We start from the raw sequence: 22,256 nt of genomic DNA on the forward strand, positions 1-22,256 counted from the left end.
AATCAGCCGCACTCGAAGAAAATAAAAAAAATGAATCAGGGACCCAGATATTGATAAATGAAGTCAAAAGGCCCAAGTAATGAGGCCGTGCTGGAAAAGTTACACTGAAGAATGTGAAGGATTTCATTAGGAACACTGATGTCTTCCGGCTGGGATACTGTTGGTTTGCGTTATACTGCTGGTTAGGGTTAGTGTTATACTGTACTGCTGGTTAGCGTTATACTACTGCTTAGGGTTAGCGTTATACTGCTGGTTAGCGTTATACTGCTGCTTAGGGTTAGCATTATACAGCTGCTTAGGGTTAGGTTTATACTGCTGGTTAGCGTTATACTGCTGCTTAGGGTTAGCTTTATACTGCTGGTTAGCGTTATACTACTGCTTAGGGTTAGCGTTATATTGCTGGTTAGCGTTATACTGCTGGTTAGTGTTAGCATTATACTGCTGGTTAGCGTTATACTGCTGCTTAGGGTTAGCGTTATACTGCTAGTTAGCATTATACTGCTGCTTATGGTTAGCGTTATACTGCTGGTTAGCATTATACTGCTGCTTAGGGTTAGCATTATATTGCTACTTAGGGTTAGGTTTATACTGCTGGTTAGCGTTATACTGCTGCTTAGGGTTAGCGTTATACTGCTGGTTAGCGTTATACTGCTGCTTAGGGTTAGCATTATACTGCTACTTAGGGTTAGCTTTATACTGCTGGTTAGCGTTATACTGCTGCTTATGATTATCATAATACTGCTGGTTAGCCTTATACTGCTGGTTAATATTAGGCTTATACTGCTGGTTAACATTACACTGCTGCTTAGGGTTAGTGTAATTCTGCTGGTTAGCATTATACTGCTGCTTATGGTTAGCTTTATACTGCTGGTTAGCGTTATACTGCTGCTTAGGGTTAGCGTTATACTGCTGGTTAGCGTTACACTGCTGCTTATGATTATCATAATACTGCTGGTTAGCCTTATACTGCTGGTTAATATTAGGCTTATACTGCTGGTTAACATTACACTGCTGCTTAGGGTTAGTGTAATTCTGCTGGTTAGCGTTATACTGCTTCTTAGGGTTAGCATTATACTGCTGGTTAGGGTTAGGTTTATACTGCCGGTTAGTATTAGCGTTATACTGCTGGTTAGCATTATACTGCTGGTTAGTGTTAGCTTTATACTGCTGGTTAGCATTATACTGCTGCTTATGGTTAGCGTTATACTGCTGCTTAGCGTTATACTGCTGCTTAGGTTTAGCATTATACTGCTGGTTAGCGTTATACTGCTGCTTATGATTATCATAATATTGCTGGTTAGCCTTATACTGCTGGTTAATATTAGGCTTATACTGCTGGTTAGGGTTAGTGTAATTCTGCTGGTTAGCGTTATACTGCTGCTTAGGGTTAGCATTATAATGCTGGTTAGGGTTAGGTTTATACTGCTGGTTAGTGTTAGCTTTATACTGCTGGTTAGCATTATACTGCTGCTTATGGTTAGCTTTATACTGCTGGTTAGCGTTATACTGCTGCTTAGGGTTAGCGTTATACTGCTGCTTAGTGTTATACTGCTGCTTATGATTATCATAATACTGCTGGTTAGCCTTATACTGCTGGTTAATATTAGGCTTATACTGCTGGTTAACATTACACTGCTGCTTAGGGTTAGTGTAATTCTGCTGGTTAGCGTTATACTGCTTCTTAGGGTTAGCATTATACTGCTGGTTAGGGTTAGGTTTATACTGCCGGTTAGTGTTAGCGTTATACTGCTGGTTAGCGTTATACTGCTGGTTAGTGTTAGCTTTATACTGCTGGTTAGCATTATACTGCTGCTTATGGTTAGCGTTATACTGCTGCTTAGGGTTAGCATTATACTGCTGGTTAGCGTTATACTGCTGCTTATGATTATCATAATACTGCTGGTTAGCCTTATACTGCTGGTTAATATTAGGCTTATACTGCTGGTTAGCACTACACTGCTGCTTAGGGTTAGTGTAATTCTGCTGGTTAGCGTTATACTGCTGCTTAGGGTTAGCGTTATACTGCTGGTTAGCGTTATACTGCTGGTTAGTGTTAGCTTTATACTGCTGGTTAGCATTATACTGCTGCTTATGGTTAGCGTTATACTGCTGCTTAGGGTTAGCATTATACTGCTGGTTAGCGTTATACTGCTGCTTATGATTATCATAATACTGCTGGTTAGCCTTATACTGCTGGTTAATATTAGGCTTATACTGCTGGTTAGCACTACACTGCTGCTTAGGGTTAGTGTAATTCTGCTGGTTAGCGTTATACTGCTGCTTAGGGTTAGCATTATACTGTGGTTAATATTAGGCTTATACTGTTGGTTAGCATTATACTGTGGTTAATATTAGGCTCATACTGTTGGTTAGCATTATACTTCTGCTTAGGGTTAGGGTTAAACTGCTGGTTAGTGTTACACTGCTGCCTATGGTTAGCAGAATACTGCTGGTTAGCCTTATACTGCTGGTTAATATTAGGCTTATACTGCTGGTTAGCATTACACTGCTGCTTAGGGTTAGTGTAATTCTGCTGGCTAGCCTTATACTGCTGGTTAGTGTTACACTGTTGCTTAGGGTTAGCGTAATACTGCTGGTTACTGTTATACTGCTGGTTAGCCAGGTGATGTACTTAAAAATAGATTAATCAGAAGAAGTCATTACTTAAGGAATTTCGAAAGGACGTTGGGTCCATGATGCAGGGGGTTCATGGGAAAGTTCATTCTGGAACATTCTACGAGCTGATTTAAAGCTTACTCTCGTATGATAATGTGCTGATATTATGCGTGAGAGCTTCGTGCCCATAGAGAACTGGTCAGCTGCTTCAGAGCTGCTCCCAAGAGGCTGACTGGAGTCAATCTGCGAATGCCAGAGTACAAGCATGGCAAAGGGTCCATTCACTGTAAGCGGGTCTGTTCACAGTAAGTAGTCTGTTCACAGTAAGCGTATCTGTCCACAGGAAGCGGCCGTCCACGATAAGTACGTCTGTTCACAGCAAGCAGTCTGCTTGCGATAAGGGTATCCATTCACAATAAGTATATACGTTCCCAATAAGCGTATGTGTTTAAGGTAAGCAGGTCCCTTCATGGTAGGCAGGTACATTCACAGTAAGTATATCCGTTCACAGTAAGCGTGTCAGTACTGCAATTTACCCGTCCTTGATGAACCTTCCTACTCAGAAAACGAAGCCTGATGCCGCCTCATCTTAAAAACTGAAACGATACGCCTAGTTAACCAAACAAAGGCCCCCTGTTCAGGCAGTCAGCTGAAGATCTCCTTAGCCCCTACTTCCACCGCCACCCCCCATCTGCGCACAATCTCTCATACTTAGGTTTATGTACCTTCCTGTCATCTCTTGGACGTGCTAATAAATATTTCAGCATAGAGCAGAAAGTTAGGCTCATGCGTCACATCCACAGATGAAGGAGATCAGGAAGCACTTCAAACAGCTCTCCTTGTGAGCAAGGACGTTCCCCACATTCGTTGACTCCCTGGTCAGGTGGCTGTCTTCTCTTCCCATTCCACCTCCAAATCTCCCCTCACCCCACCTTTGGCTTTTTCTGATCTCAGCCGCTTCCTGCACCTGTGCAAAAACCATGAGCTCCACAATCTCACTCACTTTGAGTTCAGGTTCTGTTGTTCTCCTCTAGATCCATGGTGCCGGAGGGCTTTAGGTTTGGAGACTAAGATTCGCTCCCAAACTGACTACTGCCAATGACAGAGCTCTCGGCTCTGGATACCGGTATGCCAGGATTCCTCTTGCTCCATGCTTCCTACCGACTGCCTTTCAGTGGCGAACATCAGCTAGGGATTAATCTGCTGAGGGGTATGCAGGCATCCAGACAGGCGTGGGGCTCTACTCTGAGATCCAGCATCGGCAGAAACTCAGAGGAGCTGCAAACCTCAAAACAGTGACCATGAAAGGAAATCAAACAGGCACAAAGAGATCTTAAGAGCTTGTCTCTGCAAATGTGGTCTAAGTCACAAAAGCCTCGTATTCCCGACACAGGACCTACGGCTCGCAGCAACGTCACGTGATCGGGGCTCGGCCGGCCGGTGGTACCATCTGCCAGAGAGGATGGGCAGAGTGTGAACGTCCTTCGCCTCAAGCCGGCTAAGGAGCATGTCAGAAAGTTGACAAAAACCAAGACATCATGGTGTCCCGAAGAGCAGGGCCTTAATTTCATAACTTGATCACCTCTATTGACTGTCACTGTACTTTCCTGTAATGTGTGTTCGTTGCATATTTGATATACCACTGGAAATAAAGATGCAGACTGAAAGCACCCCTCTGCACCTCCTGCTGGCGTTCGAGCCAGCATGAGCAACATGCTGCTTTGATATTAAGCCCAGACAGGGGTCCAGCAGCTTCCCAGACCAGAGGGGCGTCAGATCCAGCCCTCAGTCCATCTGGCTCATTGGGTCCTCGGATCAGATTCTGCTGGCCTCTGCACCTGGCAATACAGACACATACACACACACACAGATACACATACACAGACACACACTCCATTCATTTCTATGGGGAAAACTTCATGATCGTAACCCCGATACAGCCCTAACCCTAACCCTAACCGTAACCCTATACAGCCCTAACCTTAACCCAAGGTAACCAAACAAAATACACATCTCAGCATTTTTAGTTTTTTTATTGCATTCACAGATTTTTGAGGGGACCTGAAAAATGACCCCCCACAATGCCAAAATAACACATTTTTAATCACATTTTGGGGGAACTTTGGTCCCCACAATGTAATATAAACATAATCTCACACGCAGACACACACACAGATACACACACACACAAACAAAATACAAGAGTTTTGGGTTTAAAATTTTTTTTTTGCAGTCACAGATTTTTATAAAATTGAGTTTTACATTGAGGGAACCGGAAAAATGGTAATACATACATGACCCAGACACACACGCACAAATAAGCAAGGCATCCCTGGAGGCTGGGGGGTGAGATATTATTCAGCCACTTTCCAGCAGGCAGAGAGGGCCGCCGTTGGCAGCTGGCAGGAAGGGGCCTGCCAAGGACCCCCCCCCCCCCCCCCCCCCACTGCTTGATTATTAATGGAAATGTGGCTGCAGCTACTCACAATTAAATGAGATACTAGTGAACTGTATAACTACTGATAATTAGAGGTGGGCTTTTTAGTCAGCAGAGTGCCCATGCGGATCTGCCCTCATCTACTCTCGCCTGAGCCAGGGAGGCCCCTCGCTGCACGTCTATGCGGATCCACCCTCGTCCACACTCGCCTGACCCAGGGAGGCCCCTCGCAGTACGTCTATGCGGATCCACCCTCGTCCACACTCGCCTGACCCAGGGAGGCCCCTCGTGGTACGTCTATGCGGATCCACCCTCGTCCACACTCGCCTGAGCCAGGGAGGCCCCTCGCTGTACGTCCGTGCAGAACTGCCCTCGTCCACACTCGCCTGAGCCAGGGAGGCCCCTCGTGGTACGTCTATGCGGATCCACCCTCGTCCACACTCGCCTGAGCCAGGGAGGCCCCTCGCTGCACGTCTATGCGGATCCACCCTCATCCACACTCGCCTGAGCCAGGGAGGCCCCTCGCTGCACGTCTATGCGGATCCACCCTCGTCCACACTCGCCTGACCCAGGGAGGCCCCTCGCTGTACGTCCGTGCAGAACTGCCCTCGTCCACACTCGCCTGACTCAGGGAGGCCCCTCGCTGTGCCCCCGAATGTAAAAACATCTGCATACAACATGTTTACTGAAAGAACCAACATCTCTCTGATTTTATTTCAAAATAAAGAAAAACTCCTAATTAATATAATTTTAAAACTCCAAGCAGAAGGAGATAAATACCAACATAAAAAAGCAATAATGTGGAGACATGGTTATCTGGAGGGTGGTCATACGGCTCCTGGTAAGATGAGCGCATGGGTAATCAGCGCGATCTGACTGAGGAATACCAAATGAGCACACGGCGGAGGCCCTAATTCCTCCTGTGAAATCCCCGTCCAGCTGGCCTGCAATGAACATGAAGTTATTGCGAGCTCCCTTATAGGTGCCTTTAATGGCAGCAACCTACAGTGGTGAAAATAAAAGGATCTTTCGGTATCTGATGAAGAATGGATTTTAGCCACACCTGAATGTTGCATTTTCCGAATAGTTATCTTACTAGCATTTTGCTTTTTCTTAAAAAAAAAAAAAAAAAAAAAAACGAAATAAATAGCCAGTGAATAAAGTCAGAAGATCGTAGTTAGCTAGTTGGTTAGCAGAACATGCTGGTTTAGCATCTATTAAATAAGGAGCGCATTTATTTCATTTCTAGTGTAGTGACAGGTTGTCCAAACCTCCAGTGCCCATCTGTCAGAGGCCAAAGTACAGAGCCACAGGTAGGGTAGAGATACGGACATCTCACCAAGAAATATGACCGTTACCCTTTTCAATTAATGATGTCTGCCTAATTAGGGCACTTTCTACAATGGGGTGATTCATATGAAAATTAATCATATGATCGTGTCTTTAGGGGCGGCATGGTGGTGCAGTAATACACACCCTGTGGTATAACTATTTTGCATATATTACATACAGTGAACATAGTTTTATTACTGTGATTCTCGATTCTGGGGGTGGCATGGTGGTGCAGTGGTTAGCACTGTTGCCTCACACCTCTGGGACCCGGGTTCGAGTCTCCGCCTGGGTCACATGTGTGTGGAGTTTGCATGTTCTCCCCATGTCGTAGTGGGGTTTCCTCCGGGTACTCCGGTTTCCCCCCCACAGTCCAAAAACATGCTGAGGCTAACTGGAGTTACTAAATTGCCCGTAGGTGTGCATATGTGAGGGAATGATGTGTGAATGTGCCCTGCGATGGGCTGCCCCCCCATCCTGGGTTGTTCCCTGCCTTGTGCCCATTGCTTCCGGGATAGACTCCGGACCCCCCGCGACCCAGTAAAATAAGCGGTTTGGAAAATGGATGGATGGATGGATGGTGTCTTTAATCATAAAGGATAACCTCATGGCGTTTCATCCAAGCAGTATAAATATGCAGCTAAAAGCGAATCTCACTTCTTTAAAAGACAATAATATATATATAAATGTAACACCAAATGGTTTTCACTGTAGACTGAGCCTGGAAATGCAAAAAAATTCTCATGTAACTCCCAAACATAATAAGCATTTGCAAGAATATAAAAAGCACTGAATATGAAAGGCTTTATGAGAAATGATCTCAGGCCAGCTGTGGGCTTCCTCCAAGCAGATGAAGCAGCTCTATCTCCATCCCATCCCTCCACACGACCTCATGGGCGGCCCCAGCCACCCGTAACGCTGTCACGCCCTCTTCCTAATTATCCTTGTTTGTTCTTGATAAAAGTGAGTAATAGAGAAAATAACCACTGGTGTGTGAGTGTTAGTTTATATAAAGAAACAGGAAGCCCCTAAGTGCCTCTAACCTCATAATGAGGGCATTTAATCGAAATTGTGTAGCTATCTGAGGCTTTCAGAAAAGGGGTCCCCTTGTGAGGGTCGTCACCGCAGCTGCCCACGGATTTCTCAGCGTGCTGAAGGCCAGCAAACGTCCCGCTCCGACAGGGATTCGGGGAGACGGCTCATGGCCGCCCGTCACGCCGTAGCATTTCGAGGAGGCTCGCCATGTGCGCTTTTACATGTTATACATATATATCAGCTGCCGGTTTCCACAAAGCAGCACAACCTTCACTTTTACGCTCTCTTGTTCTATGTAACATTTTATGGAAAGCTACAATGCGACATCAGTGCGCTGCGGATGGATTAAGGTGGTGGCGCTTATGCTCACGTGACCTTTGACACGTCGAGAAAACAAACCTAGATTTCCCTGAATGAAAGGACTGCATTTGAAGATGCCTGGTTTACTCCTCCACCTGGATTCATGAGGTAAGGGGTTGTTTTGGTATGTTTAGGGATGTTCAGGTTTGTTAGGTGATGTTTAGTGTCGTTTGGGGTTCTTCAGGGTCGTTAAAAACTATTCAGGAACGTTTGGGGATTTTTTTAGCTCTTTCAGGGATGTTCGGGGTCATTCAGGGATGTTAGGAATTGTTCAGGGATGTTTGTGGATGTTTGGGATTGTTTAGAAATGTGTAGGGTTGTTTGGGGTTCCTCAGCTATGTCTGGCAGCCTGAGACTCCGACCCCTCCATAGACATGCACAGAGATGTTTGGGGGCTCAGTGTTCTCACTCGTGGTGATAAATCACAGTTCTATGCTACACGAATGTATTGTATATACAGATGTGAAGTAACTGTCTCTCAGGAAGGAAATAAAGATCATTTGCAGCAGAGAAAATTCATGAGCACTTCTGCTGAGTCATGTGATTGAGAAGCTATACAGCAAATGGCTATTGACAAACTTGTGACCCGTCCCACCCTAGTTGGTTCTGATGCTGCCCTGCTGTCCATCACGCTGATTCCTGAAACTACGTGTGATGTCTTCAGGACACTAGGCTGTGGTCCTAAAGTAGGAGTCGCATGTCTCCTCGTTCAAAAACTCCGCTGAGGAAATGTCACATTGCATGAGTCAAAACGCTGGTGGAACGTTCTGGAAAGTCAGCGTGGTTCAACACGGGAATAAAAACTATGTCAAGATGATTGGCGTGTGTCCTCCGCGGGGCCTCAGCACACGCTCCGTAAGTTTTGGGAACGAAAAAACAAAAGAGAGGAGGAAAACAAGTGAGGAAGGAGAAACGGAGAGAGGAGGCAGCAGCAGAGCCTCTCAGCGAGCGTGAAGAGCGCCTGTCAGCCGGTACGGCCGTCAAGAGCACAGGCGTCGCCGCCTGACAGGTGTGGGCCTCGCTTAAAGGCGCTGAGGGCGAATGGCGGCCATGCTGAGGCAGGGAAGGACGCAGCGCTCTGAACAGGCCTCCTGTGGGGCCTCAGAGGCAAGCACACGCCTCCCTGCATCGCCGTTCCCCATCTCTTCATTTCGAAACGGAAAATATCACAAGCCCCCTGGGGGGGTGAGCTGGAGACGTATGCAAATAGCAGTGAAGCCGCAGCAGTGCACCTCCCTGTTCCTACGCCGCGGGGGGCTGCATCGTGGGCCACAGCGTGACCCCCGACATTTCAGCGGCCGGCTGCTCGCCTCTGGGGAGCAAGGGGGGTGGGAGAAGGGGGGCAACCAGATAGGGACTCAGCAGAATGGAACTGCACAGCTAAACTCGGCGCTAACGACGTGTACATTCAGGCTCTCCTAATGCTGTAAGCTGAGCATGAGATAACAGCATGATTCCCCTTAAAACACACCAGTGGAACGGGCTGACAACAGGGGGGGGCTCCTATCACCCAATCAGATAATCACATTTCATTCTGTTTTCATAAACATTTCCTGCAGGGTTCTCTTCTGCTTCTACTGCAGGGTAAATGTTTATAATTCTCATGTCTTCCTCTGGCTGAATATGTACCCCATGCTCCGCGCTGCATTACCCTCATAAGCCAAAAGCCAATCCTCTCCTCCCAAAATTAGTGTCAAGTTAATGAACAGACACTACGCTAGAAAGTATTTCCATGAACAGAAGAACACCCTTGGACCAGCTTAAAAAAAAATGACATAAAGTGACACAACTGTCATTATTTGGCGGCACACAGCTGGACACCATCCCTCCAGAACTTAATGTCTTCTGTAATGACATAATTAGAACTCTATTTGTGTTACCGCATAGCATATCTTTAAATATGAAAGAAAATGCATAAATCTTGTAGATGCCGGGGGTGTCTTTTGTCATACGTGGTCTGGCGACGCATCAGGGAGGATTGTGGTCTCTCCGGTGGACCTGCTGTATCGTTGACAAGTTTATTTGGATCTGATGCACTTTACAGTGCATAGAGTCATACCTTTAACAGTCGGGATGAGTGCCAGCTTGTAATTAGCAGACGAGGATGCCTAATATTGCATTTATGTTTCAAGTTTTACTCTCTGACTTTTAGTACTGGTGGAAAAATGTCAGTCATGTGCCTTTAAGTAGCTAAAATGTAGCTTCTATCTATTTATCACGGTTGTGTTTTTAGCTTATTTATTAATGTGGTCCTACAGTCACATGAAAAACTCGGGCACCTTTCAATGAAACATAGACTGATGCAGTCACTCCCTTGGAGGCAGGGGATGGCGCAGTGACCACATCAGAAAAATCACTGTGGAAACGATTCAAAGGCAGGTTTAATATGTTTGTGTCCTCCGAAACATGACCCAATGGCCACTTTTATTGAAGTCATAAATCATAGACACTAAATGCAATAACACTTTAGTCAGTGGGTTATCTGAATTTTATGATAAATCAATACATCTATAAGTATAAAGGATTCAGAGCTAAGCTCACCGCTCAAACAGCAGAATGACGAGAAAATGTTGCAAGTCAAATGAAATGCTGACCAGAGGCTTTTCACAGTAACATCTTAGGAGACCCCAAAGTGTATATAAACATGGCACTTTATCGAAAGGCGGTCGGCCGCTTCACTGACGCCGGCTTCACAACAAAGGACACGTCCTCCATTGCTGCACTCCAGCCTAATGATATCCAGACACAGTACAGGGGACTTACCAGGCATTTAGCTTTTATCCGAGGGATGGCATCTGAGTGCAGGTTTTTGTTTGTTATTGGAGGAATGTATCTGAGTATGTTTCAGTGTATTTGTATTTGAAGGAGTGTATCTGAGTATGTTTCAGTGTATTTGTATTTGAGGGAGTGTATCTGAGTATGTTCCGGCGTATTTGTATTTGAGGGAGTGTATCTGAATATGTTTCGGCGTATTTGTATTTGAGGGAGTGTATCTGAGTATGTTCCGGCGTATTTGTATTTGAGGGAGTGTATCTGAGTATGTTCCGGCATATTTGTATTTGAGGGAGTGTATCTGAGTATGTTTTGGTGTATTTGTATTTGAGGGAGTGTATCTGAGTATGTTTTGGTGTATTTGTATTTGAGGTAGTGTATCTGAGTATGTTTTGGTGTATTTGTATTTGAGGGAGTGTATATGAGTATGTTTTGGTGTATTTGTATTTGAGGGAGTGTATATGAGTATGTTCTGGCGTATTTGTATTTGAGGGAGTGTATCTGAGTATGTTTCGGCGTATTTGTATTTGAGGGAGTGTATCTGAGTATGTTCCGGCATATTTGTATTTGAGGGAGTGTATCTGAGTATGTTTTGGTGTATTTGTATTTGAGGGAGTGTATTTGAGTATGTTTTGGTGTATTTGTATTTGAGAGAGTGTATCTGAGTATGTTTTGGTGTATTTGTATTTGAGGAAGTGTATATGAGTATGTTTCGGTATATTTGTATTTGAGGGAGTGTATCTGAGTATGTTTCGGTATATTTGTATTTCCGGGAGTGTATCTGAGTATGTTTTAGTATATTTGTATTTGAGGGAGTGTATCAGTATGTTTTGATGTATTTGTATTTGAGGGACTGTATTTGAGTGTATTTGTATTCAAGGGACTAATTTAAGGAGCCTATGTTGTTACACATATGAAGTACAGCTTCATAACTACATACATTTGCTTAATAAGCTGTAACTTTCCTCACAGGCCATCCTGTGGCACCACATCTATGTTAAAACTACAGGGTGTTAAAACACAAGGTGAAAAAAATAAATATCTCACTCTCCAGCACAAATATGAAACTCACAAGCGCAGAAAGAATTGCATGCGTGTTTATCATAATATCATGCTCAAACCGCTTAAACTTGTTTTTTCCTTCTTAAATATTTTTCTTTCTTGAGTTGTCCTTGCACGCCAAATGGATTACCTTCGGCTGTTCTTTGTGCTTGAGTGAAATTTTTGTACATGGGGCTAGTTTTGATAGTTTGGGGGCGGGCTCATGGCTGTTTCTGTCGGTAAATGCTATTGGCTGATGGCTCTGTGAGTGACTGCAAACTACGCAAAGCTTCTCCAGAAAACAAAGACTGCGGACTAAATGGAACGTTGACAGGTTGATTAAAAGCAAACTACGGTGTACCTACCTCATAATACCAATTTAATCGTCAAACTTTAACTCATTTTCATGACCATGCATTCATTGATTCCCGTTGCCCACTTGCGCCCATCAACATAAAACTAGATTCCAAAAGACAATATTATGAAAAAAGCCCACATGGCTCTTCGTTCTGTGCTGGGATATTAATGCACGCAAAATGTGAAAACTCCCAGCTTTATATTTTTCCCCTTGTGTTTTACTGGCCTGTACTTCTAACATTGATGTGCCGCCATAGATCTCTCTCCAGTACTTTAACTGCACGACTCCATCGAGTAGCTGCTCATCCCAGACCCTACCGGAAGCCCCCAAGCTCTCATGGATCCTTGAGGAAGCTCACAGCCGTCTCCCCTCTACAGCCATGGGAAACTGGGTGGTCTGGGGGGGGGTGGGGTGGGGTGGGGAATGGTCATTAACATAACACGTCGTGTTTGAGGCTCTGGAATCCTCCTGGAGTTTTTCACTTGGCACAGCCAGAAAGAAGTTAATGTTAAAGCCTGGCAAGAGGGGCCAACAGCGCCTCCCAGAGGCGAAACGCAGCGTGTGACTCGAGAGTAGCGAGGCCTGTTTTGTAAGCCGTCCATGTGTGACCCCATTCATTCCAAAACAATCTGCAGATTGTCAACAAAGTGCTCGGGCCATCACAGCGCCATCCCCTGGAAGTCCTTCGACAACACGCTCTGCGAAGTACTTTTTATGGCCTTATTGTGAAACATCTACGCCACCGTCCCAGGCAAAGCTCCTCCACTTGACTAAGCTGTTGAGGCGTCTGTCACCACAAAAGGAGAAGAAAACACTGATTAGCGATTCTTCAAAGGAGCAAACGTCATTATCCGTGGGATGCCGCGGGAATTATTTAGCATTTGATTTCCAGTTCTGATAGCATTGTTATTGATTTCAGGTTCCTACTGCACTGCATCAGGCCGTCACAACAGATCATTATATTTCCAAGCTGTCACTCATGTAATCCTGAGCTGTCTGACGGATGACAGTGTCTGGCAGCTGGGTTCCTCTACAGAGGCCTCTTCGCATACTTAGCAAACAGAGACAAAACTTCCACAAACGCTCCTCCGCGTTGCCGAGACGATCAGCTCCATCAGAAAGAGATGCCCTGTTGTCTTTTCTTGAAACCTGAGACATCCGCGCGTCTCACGCTTGACAACGTTGTCTGTACGCACTTAGGCACGGTTTTTTCCCTGCTGTTATCTTATAGTTCATTCTGCTAGCTGATCCCAACCCTGTTTAAAGTAATGCATTTGTCCTTCATCAATAACAGCCTCCCTGTACTTTCCAGAAGTTATTTGGTCATTTTTCTCTCCGAGTCTGTTTGCTAAATGGGTTTGTTTTGATGGCTGTCTGCTGTGTGGGCTCATTAATCTCTCCCTGTGTTTGGTTAATGGGCGGTTCACACATTGGTAACCGAGTGGGGACTGAGGAGGTGCCCATCCATGCCTTGGCACCACCCTCCACCCTCCCTGCCCCCCTAAATGAAGACTACGAGCATAGATGCTGGTGTTTAAAGAGGCACCATGTTCATCACTTTATGATGTCCAGCATAAAAGGTCCTTCAAGTAGCAGATGGACACCTTGAGGCTGTAAGAGCAAGAAATAGATTCCAGACTCATTTCATATATTACAGCCAGTCGCCTTAGCCTAAGAAGGGAAGTGCACTGACCTGGAAATCTCAGCCCAAGCCGGCGATGGTCCCAGAACGGTTGGCGGGAGGCAGGAAAACACTCAAATGGTATCTATACGACCCACCTCACTGATTGACTATCACACTGTATTAATTAATCTATTCTGATTATATGCAGTGAAAATAAAGTACCCCTGCTATATTGTGGTTCAGCTATCGTGCCCCCGCTATATCGCGGATTTTTCCCCGACGCATCACAGTTTTCTGCGATGTGTATATGTATATATATATATATATATGATATTACATATCATCATTATTATTATTATGTTACTCATATCCTTACCCTAACATCCACATATCATATGTGTTTACAAAGTGTGTTTTAATAAGTTTACATGTGTTTAAACCATGTGGTAGGGGTATTTTAAGGCTTAAACTATAAAAAATTTTTTATTTATATGGTCTTTTTATATCGCGGATTTTCACCTATCACTGATGGGTCTGAAACGTAACTTCCATGATAGGCGGGGATCACTGTATTGTGCATTTAACATTCAGGCATTTATGATTTATGGGTTGGTGATTAATTAAACACTGCAAAGACTAATAAGACTGAACTGGAAAAATGGCTACTACAGTGTAATATTTTGCAATGATTATAAACATTGATATGCAGGTACCAACATAAAGATGGAGTTACCATGGAGAGCAGACGTCAGATATCACTACATATGGGTGACAGCGGTCAATGCAAAGTGGGCTGCAGACCACAGCAGACGAATAATAATATTATTATTATTATTATTATTGTATTATTAGACCACAGCAGACGAATGTCATTTTGAGTGGCATAAACTCATTATTACAAATGATAAAGCACTTTAGCAAGTAAACAGGTGTAAACAGTACAGACAGTGTTCTAGAGAAGAGAGGACGGAGTCACATGGCCGGATGACTCAGCCTTCATCCCTGCTCAACCAGCAGATGAGTCTGTGTCTGAGTAGCGCCAAAACAAGCCCCGGGGCTGGGCCGGGGAGCTGGCTTTGCACAGCGGTGGCTTCTGGCAGCTCTGCCGTGGTGCTGGTGCCGGTTCTTGGCACGTTGGACTCACACGGGCCCAGAGAGGGTAAAGCAAATGCCGAGAAACACAAAGCCATTCCGAGAGACTGCCCTCATCCGACTAAAGAGAATGGGTGGAGGGTAACAGGCTGGTGAAGATGAAAACGCTTTGCATAACATGCCAAGACGGTTCAGGGCTCAGATCTCAGCCCAAGTAAACGCCTAGCAAAAGTAACAATGGAGGGTGCATTTTCCCACCATCAACCTCGCATCAGATGATGGCATTTCTCACGGATCCCTCCTCCTGAATTGTGGTGGCTCTATATCCCATCAAGGTATTTCACGCTGAGAGATTTCCTTCGTTGGAGCAGTTACTAGTGCATAAATTTGCTGTGTTTATCCATATCTTCATGGAGGATGGAAAATGTGTTATGGAATCTGTCTGCGTCTGTCCAGCCAGAGAAGAGTGGGGAAAATAATGTAATTTCCCGATGACTGATTCCGCTGTCCTCATCATTTCTCATGACTTTCAGTAAAGACATGGGAAGGGAGCTGAGGAAACTATGTCTGAGAATAGCAACAAGGTTTATTTATTAACGTACATGTTTGTTTGCTGGACGATGTCACACGGGGTAGCAGTGAAACGGTAACACGGCACTGCGCGGGAAATGAATTCGGTGATGACGGCCACCGAGACCGCCAAGTGGACAAAGGCGCGCAAGAAAAAGTTCTGAGAAACCCGAGATGCTGAGATTAAGAGCGATGGGGCAGCTCGCAGGAACCGGCACCTCAAAGCTGACATAAATAGAAACGGCCATTAAAACTTCACAAGGTGCTTAATCCTAACACGAATAGAGCACCTACGTCATCGCCGTGGCAGCAGGATGTATGGGGCATCAGCTCTGTAGAGCAAAGGGCAGATATTAAGCTCATATTAATGATGTGGCCTAACAAACGATCCTGCGCTGTGTTAGCGCGCGCTCGCTGCGAGCTCGTTACAGGCCTCCTCGCTTCAGCAGCCAGCCCGCCTGCCCACCCAGCCGGCTGGACGCCCACCCGCCCATCTGCGGGGGCCCCCACCACGGGCGCAGGTGAGTGTGCAGGTGGGGATGTGGGTTGGGGGAGGGAGGCGGTCGTGACTGGCCAGCGCAGAGGCGCTGCGGGAAAGTGAGCCGCTCAGCCCGCCCATGGTCTCGTCGCCTCGGAGACGGCCATTAAAATTATAACACAGATAGATAATAACGGGGTTCTCTAACGCCGACTGAAGCAGACAAAGGAGGACCTTCTAAAAGGAGATGGATCTTTAAAAAGACCCCCCCTGCCAAGCAGCGAGAAGACTGCATCCCGTGGCTTTGCTTATTTATTCAGTTAGAGACCGTCATGCTGTCGATCTCCTGTTTACTTCTCCACTTAATTGAGTGTGAAGACCATGAGATTGCCGCAGAGATGAGCCACCGTTACAGAGGTACGACACAATAACAATAATGATGAGATATAAACGCCTATAATTAGACGGAAAATATGCACAGGTTAAAGGTCACTGTGAAATGAAAATTTGCTTGATAGATGGTCTCTCCTATCTTTTATGATTCTCTTCACTTCACGATTAGTTCAATAACGACAATGACGATGAAAATGTTACCGAAAATGTTTGCCATGTCCAAAAGTCCTGAATAAATAATTAATTAGATTTTCAGGGCTGTTAAAATGCAAATATCTGTGAGTCTACAGTTATTCATGGACATCAGCACTTTTGAAATCCTGCTTTGTTCTTCCTATATTTCCACGAGACTGTGGCATGAATAAAGTATTTGATTAAAACGAAATGTCACCATTCGTTGGCCTCAGACAGCACAATATCTGAGCAATCTCCGGTTTGGCCTTCACTAAAATGCATATGTAAATCCCAGCCACCCAAGAGCGGAGAGACCCCCCGCCCCACCCCAAATATCAGAAGATAGATGTCAGGAGGTCCTGAGATGGATCAAAATGCTGCAGACCAGTTTGGAACACAGAGTCACAAATAATGATAATCCATCCCTCCACCCATCAATCTTCTGCTGGTCCATCCCAGGCAGCTGGGGTAAACCAGGGACAGTATGACTGTCTATTGCAGAGCACATGCACACAATCATACACAATGGGCAATCTATAGATGCCAGTTAGCCAAATCACATGTCTTTGCACTGAGAAAAAACCCCTCCCAACACATGGAAAACTAGCAGAATCCACACACACGAGGAGTGGAGCAAAATAGTGATTATTATTTATTGTATTGTTTATTATTATGCGACTTACTGTAGTACTCTATAATTTATACTTATAAACAAAGCATTGCCATATGCAAACTCACAATGAGTAATTAATTGGTTATGTTATGTGGGCCCTGTTCTGGGAAATAGGCAAATTTATTGCTAAAATCGTGCTCCTCAAATCAAAGTCGTAACCTTCGAAACCTACAGAATTACTTCAGGATCGAGTGGCAATTTCTACATCATTTCTCCCCCCTGACAGATGTAACGCTATGTCCTCCAGACCTTCATAGATTGTTCTATCAATTTTTTTCCCCTCGCTAAATATCATTAGAAATAACTACCATTTTGCCAGCACAGCGTGTAAGACGAGCCCATAATTAAGAACACAGTGCGTTAGTGATGCAACGGGTGTCCATGGAATAGCTTTCAGGACGGACCCATAGTGTGACGTCCATGCTGGCTGACGGGAGGCCTTCCTAATAACCTCTCCGCTTCCTAATTTAGTTTTGATTGGCTATGAAATCCATAGCAGCACTCAAGGGCTCGGGTTCCGCCGCCATCAGCACTTCTGGACCATAAATTGTATGAATGGCCCGGCCGCCTCTTCCGGCCCGGGGGTCCTGTTCCGGGCCTCATATGACCTCCTGTAAATGGCCTGAGCAGGATCTCAACCGCATGGGCCCCCAAATACATCAGCAATTCCTGTCTGGCATCACAAGGGCTCAAAGACTAAGCATTCAGATGGAATACAAAGAGCGAGCTACTATACATGGGTAGATTTAAAGATGGCCAGTGATATAATTATTCAATTAGCATTAATCTCATGATTGTGACCTGCGATGGACCGGTACCCTATTCAGGGTGTCCCCTGTCCTGTGAACTGTGATGGATTGGCATCCCATCCAGGATGTCCCCTTGCCCTGTTTTCCTGGCATAGGCATATGGAATGGCATAGGCCAACGCAGAGGACAGTAGTCTTCCCACCGGTGGGATGTGGTACCAGAGCCTTATGCCGGTACTGAAGCTCAGAATGACCATGTGTGATAAGCTGAGAATCCTGCCTCAGTGGTGAGAGTCCTGCCTCGGTGATTAGAGTCCTGCCTCGGTGATTAGAGTCCTGCCTCAGTGGTGAGAGTCCTGTTTCGTGATTAGAGTCCTGCCTCAGTGGTGAGAGTCCTGTTTCGTGATTAGAGTTCTGCCTTGAAGAGTCAGCATTTTCTGTGATGCCGGGTTTAATAATGTACATGTTATAAATAAAACACGCTTGTTACAATCGTGCTGAATAATTCACAATGCATGGGATTTCAGCTACCGCACACCTCCCCAAATATTCCTTACCCCCCCCCCCCCCCCCCCGCCCATACTCTTTTCATTTGTAAAAGCACATATGTTCTGGCAGAACCTCTGAAATAACACCTCCCCACACCCAGAATGTGTCTGCCTTCCCATGTACTGCTTCTGACTGGTTAGAAAAGATCACAGATGCATCAGTGACATGCTACGTTCATTTTGGGTTAAACGCTGGGGACACCAGCTAATTACCCCCCTTTTAGTGTCAACTCTGCTGGACTGTAAAAAAAACCATGTCAAGATCCTCAAAACTGTTCCTAAAACATTTCACCAACACAGAGTTATTTTGCTAAAGCCCAATCTCTTATTACTAAAATTCCTTATTGAAATCCTTAAAATGTGACAATAATAGTGAGTTATCAATAGATAATAGATAACAAATCACTGAAAGCATCTTGAAAAAATAACTCTTTTCCTTTTATCCTTAAACTTAAACCCACATGCTCTGCAGAGACCCAGAGCATGAGGGTATCAGAAATACTTATAGTAACAGTGTCATTTACTTGCTTTGCCAGCCAATGAAAATGACGGTGAGCAGGTGCCTTCAGTAAAAAGTCATGTTTTTGGAATCCATTTGCATAGCCCCGCCCATATTTCACATTGCCCTGCCCCCACTCCCGCGTCTGCAGATACACTCACCAGTGCACAGTAAGTCTCGGCTGGGTCTCCGCACGTGATGTTGGCTGGCTCCAGCGATACCCGCAGGTACTTGGTCATGTCAGCCGCCTCGGGCTGGCATGCCATGTAATCCCAGGTGAGGCCCTCGTCGCTGTACACCTGCGATTTGCACACATCATAGTGGCCCCACACAGCCGGGTAGTGCTGAGTAGCCTGGCCCAGTCCGGCCCAGGCCGCCTCCAGTGCCAGCAGTAGAGGCCAGTGCATCCTGGCCTCGACCCGGTTGTCCTGTATGAAGTTTCCTCAGACGATCCCCACCGAAGACGGCAGGCGGCCGACCTCAGATAATAATCCAGCTGGTGCAGGGCGGAGAGCTGGGGGGGGCAGCCACCATACCACCGAGGCCAGTGCTTCTGCAAAGGCCCACACTCTTGTTCCAAGCCGATCTGGCACAGACGGTTGGTGGGGGAGGGGGGTCGGGTTGTGGGGGGGGGTGAAGGTGGAGGCAGGGGATCTTGGGCTGCTGAGGAGACAGCGGATTCTGGGAGCCCAGTTCACGGCAGAGAGTGGCGGGGTCCTCAGAGACAGTGTCTGCCGCGGTAAGGGCCGTCTGCCTGATCCTTGTGGTAACTGGCAGCTGTTTCAGCTCCGGCACCCTTCAAACATCATCTGTCACCTTGTGCCCGTGCCCTGAAACACATGAAGGTGAGAGGGGGGGGGGTTTAGAGGTATGAGATTCAGGCAGTCCATCATACTCCTGAATGCAGCCGCTGACCTGAAGAAGGCTCAAACAAATGGCTAAAAATGGCCGCGTGGTAAAGACAGTACTCAGTATAAAATTGATGGTCATTATTTAATTCTCCGTACGAATCACTGACTTTCCTGACAATCCATGGCATACCAGACCGAGAAAAACCCAGAGGTTAACACAGTAAATGGTATTAGCTATTATTGCTCAGAAGTGCCATCAACAGATTCATTGTACATGAAAGCATCCGTAGGGCAGAGGTGGAGATTTCAGGTCCAGAGAGTACAAATCCAGACCAAGATTTTGATTCAACCAACCATCCATCCATCCATCCATTTTCCAAACCGCTTATCCTATCGGGTCGCGGGGGGTCCGGAGCCTATCCCGGAAGCAATGGGCACGAGGCAGGGAACAACCCAGGATGGGGGGCCAGCCCATCGCAGGGCACACTCACACACCATTCACTCACACCTATGGGCAATTTAGCGACTCCAATTAGCCTCAGCATGTTTTTGGACTGTGGGGGGAAACCGGAGTACCCGGAGGAAACCCCACGACGACATGGGGAGAACATGCAAACTCCACACACATGTGACCCAGGCGGAGACTCGAACCCAGGTCCCAGAGGTGTGAGGCAACAGTGCTAACCACTGCACCACCATGCCGCCCCATTCAACCAACCAGTTGAGTATAAAGAGTCAAAGTCACAGAGTACTCAACTGGTTGGTTGAAACACAATCATGATCTGGATTTGTACTCTCTGGACCTGATATCGCCACCTCTGCCATAGGGGCAGCTGATGTGGCTTTGAGCAATGCAGCATTTTTGTGGGAACTGGCTCTGCCTATTGAAACAGTGTTTATCTGTGCATCACTCCCAGCTACTTAGAGGATTGCAATTTCATGGTCTGATTTAACTTCATATAAAACATAAACATTTTTAGGTTCGCAGTTGAAATAAAGAATACTTATTGTTTTCAGTGGTCTCATGAAATGTTACTTTATCTTCTGAAGAACATGAGACATACTGTACACCATCAGCCATATCATTAAAACCACCTGCCCAATATCATGTATGTCCCCCTCATTCTACCAAAACAGCTTTGACCCATCATGGCTTGGACTCCATAAGACCTCTGAAGGTGACCTGTGGTATCTGGTACCAAGACATTAGCAGCAGATCCTTTAAGTCCTGTAAGTTGCGAGGTAGGGCCTCCATAGATCAGACTTGTAGCTTCGTATTCAACATTCAGTTTTCTGACCGTAATATATTTTAACCAAAGCAAGTCGGTTTTTTATCACAGAATTGTGATGCCCAGTACACAGACAGTGATACACACTGATCATTTTTGAGATTCAAACCCTTTCAATATTTGTATTTAGTGTTTTTGATAAATAGGAAAATTGGCTATTGTAAGTGTAACAAGGTATTGCTTCAGCATTGTGAGTTCAGGGCAGTCTTGCACACTCCCTGGGTTTCCAGAATTCTTTATGGGTGAACGTTAATTCATTTTTAATGCACTTCACAGTCACTTACAATCACATGCCCTTAATGTCCATTCATAGTACAAAGGGTCTAATGAATGGTCTGAGAACTTTAAAACAATAAGAGACGGGCACCTGAGACAGAGATAGAACAAGGCACACCCCTTGAATATTCAGATTATGGATGCATGGTATTTCCGTATATAATTATTACTAAATGCACTTCGTCCATTAAGTGTGCATTGGAATAAATAAATAGGCTAATAAATCTTAAACTAAACAAGAGGCTCACGTCAAGTACAGTTGGCATAATGCAGAATATTAAAAGGTAATTTATTACACAATGGATGTAATAAAGGTAGCTCTTCAGGGGCAGGGCTGGTGACCATTGCTTTAAGCTATTTCTATGCAGGTTTCATAAAGTTACACTTAACCAGTTATGTACCAATATTTAATATTTTAACTTTGAAAATCGTTATGTAAAAACAAACAAGGAACATTAAAAATAAAATATTTTGTGCGCAAATTATTTTTTGATGACTTTCGCGTTATATGGATGTGGCGGCAAAAGTTTTGCGTTTATTGTGCTTTCGCAAATTTCAAAATTTCTACTTTTCATTCCCTTGTGCCCCTTCATAGGGGGATCAGTATGAAGCACCTGGAAAGAATACCTTGGCCTGCCTGTAATCCAAGGGAGACCATAGAGATTGTGTACACATTTTTAAAAAACTGTTAGATACGATATGTAAGGGACGTGTTTTATAAAGATGGAGGCCTTCCGCTTGTCGTCATCAGCCTCGACTTAGTAAAACGCAGACCAAGCCCTCCCTGGGAATAATTTAGGGCTGCATCTGCGCGGATTTACCCCTTCGCCGGAAAATCTCAGCGCACGTTAATCAGCAGGGAAATCAGCTCGCATGCTGACCCAGCAGACCGGCGCGCTCCGACTGATTAACCTGTTTTGGGAAGCCCTCGGTGCATCGCTACCCAGGGCACTTCGGACCGCGACGCCGCGCGGAGCTATCCTCCGCACGAGACGGCCATGAGCTTGAACACAGAAAGGCGCGCGCCGAAGGAACTATCCGCCGCACGAGCCGATCATGAAAGTATACACCGCGTGCCGCGCGCCAATGAAGC

The 22,256-nt window shown here is 45.6% G+C and overlaps 1 protein-coding gene across 6 annotated transcripts in view; it reads right to left on the minus strand.

The window, feature by feature from the left end:
- The window catches only part of ntng1a (netrin g1a), a 79,762-nt gene that overhangs the window by 51,046 nt on the left and 6,460 nt on the right, over positions 1–22,256 (minus strand). For all 6 annotated transcript variants that reach the window (XR_007399850.1, XM_049026472.1, XM_049026462.1 and 3 more), the window contains exon 2: positions 18,909–19,577. Coding sequence is in view for 5 of the 6 variants with exons in the window: in XM_049026472.1 (XP_048882429.1) it covers positions 18,909–19,154 (246 nt within the window). In the remaining variant the exon portion in view is untranslated. The remainder of the gene's footprint in view (positions 1–18,908; positions 19,578–22,256) is intronic.

This window comes from Brienomyrus brachyistius, chromosome 1 (assembly GCF_023856365.1).
Source record: "Brienomyrus brachyistius isolate T26 chromosome 1, BBRACH_0.4, whole genome shotgun sequence".
Taxonomy (NCBI): Eukaryota; Metazoa; Chordata; class Actinopteri; order Osteoglossiformes; family Mormyridae; genus Brienomyrus; species Brienomyrus brachyistius.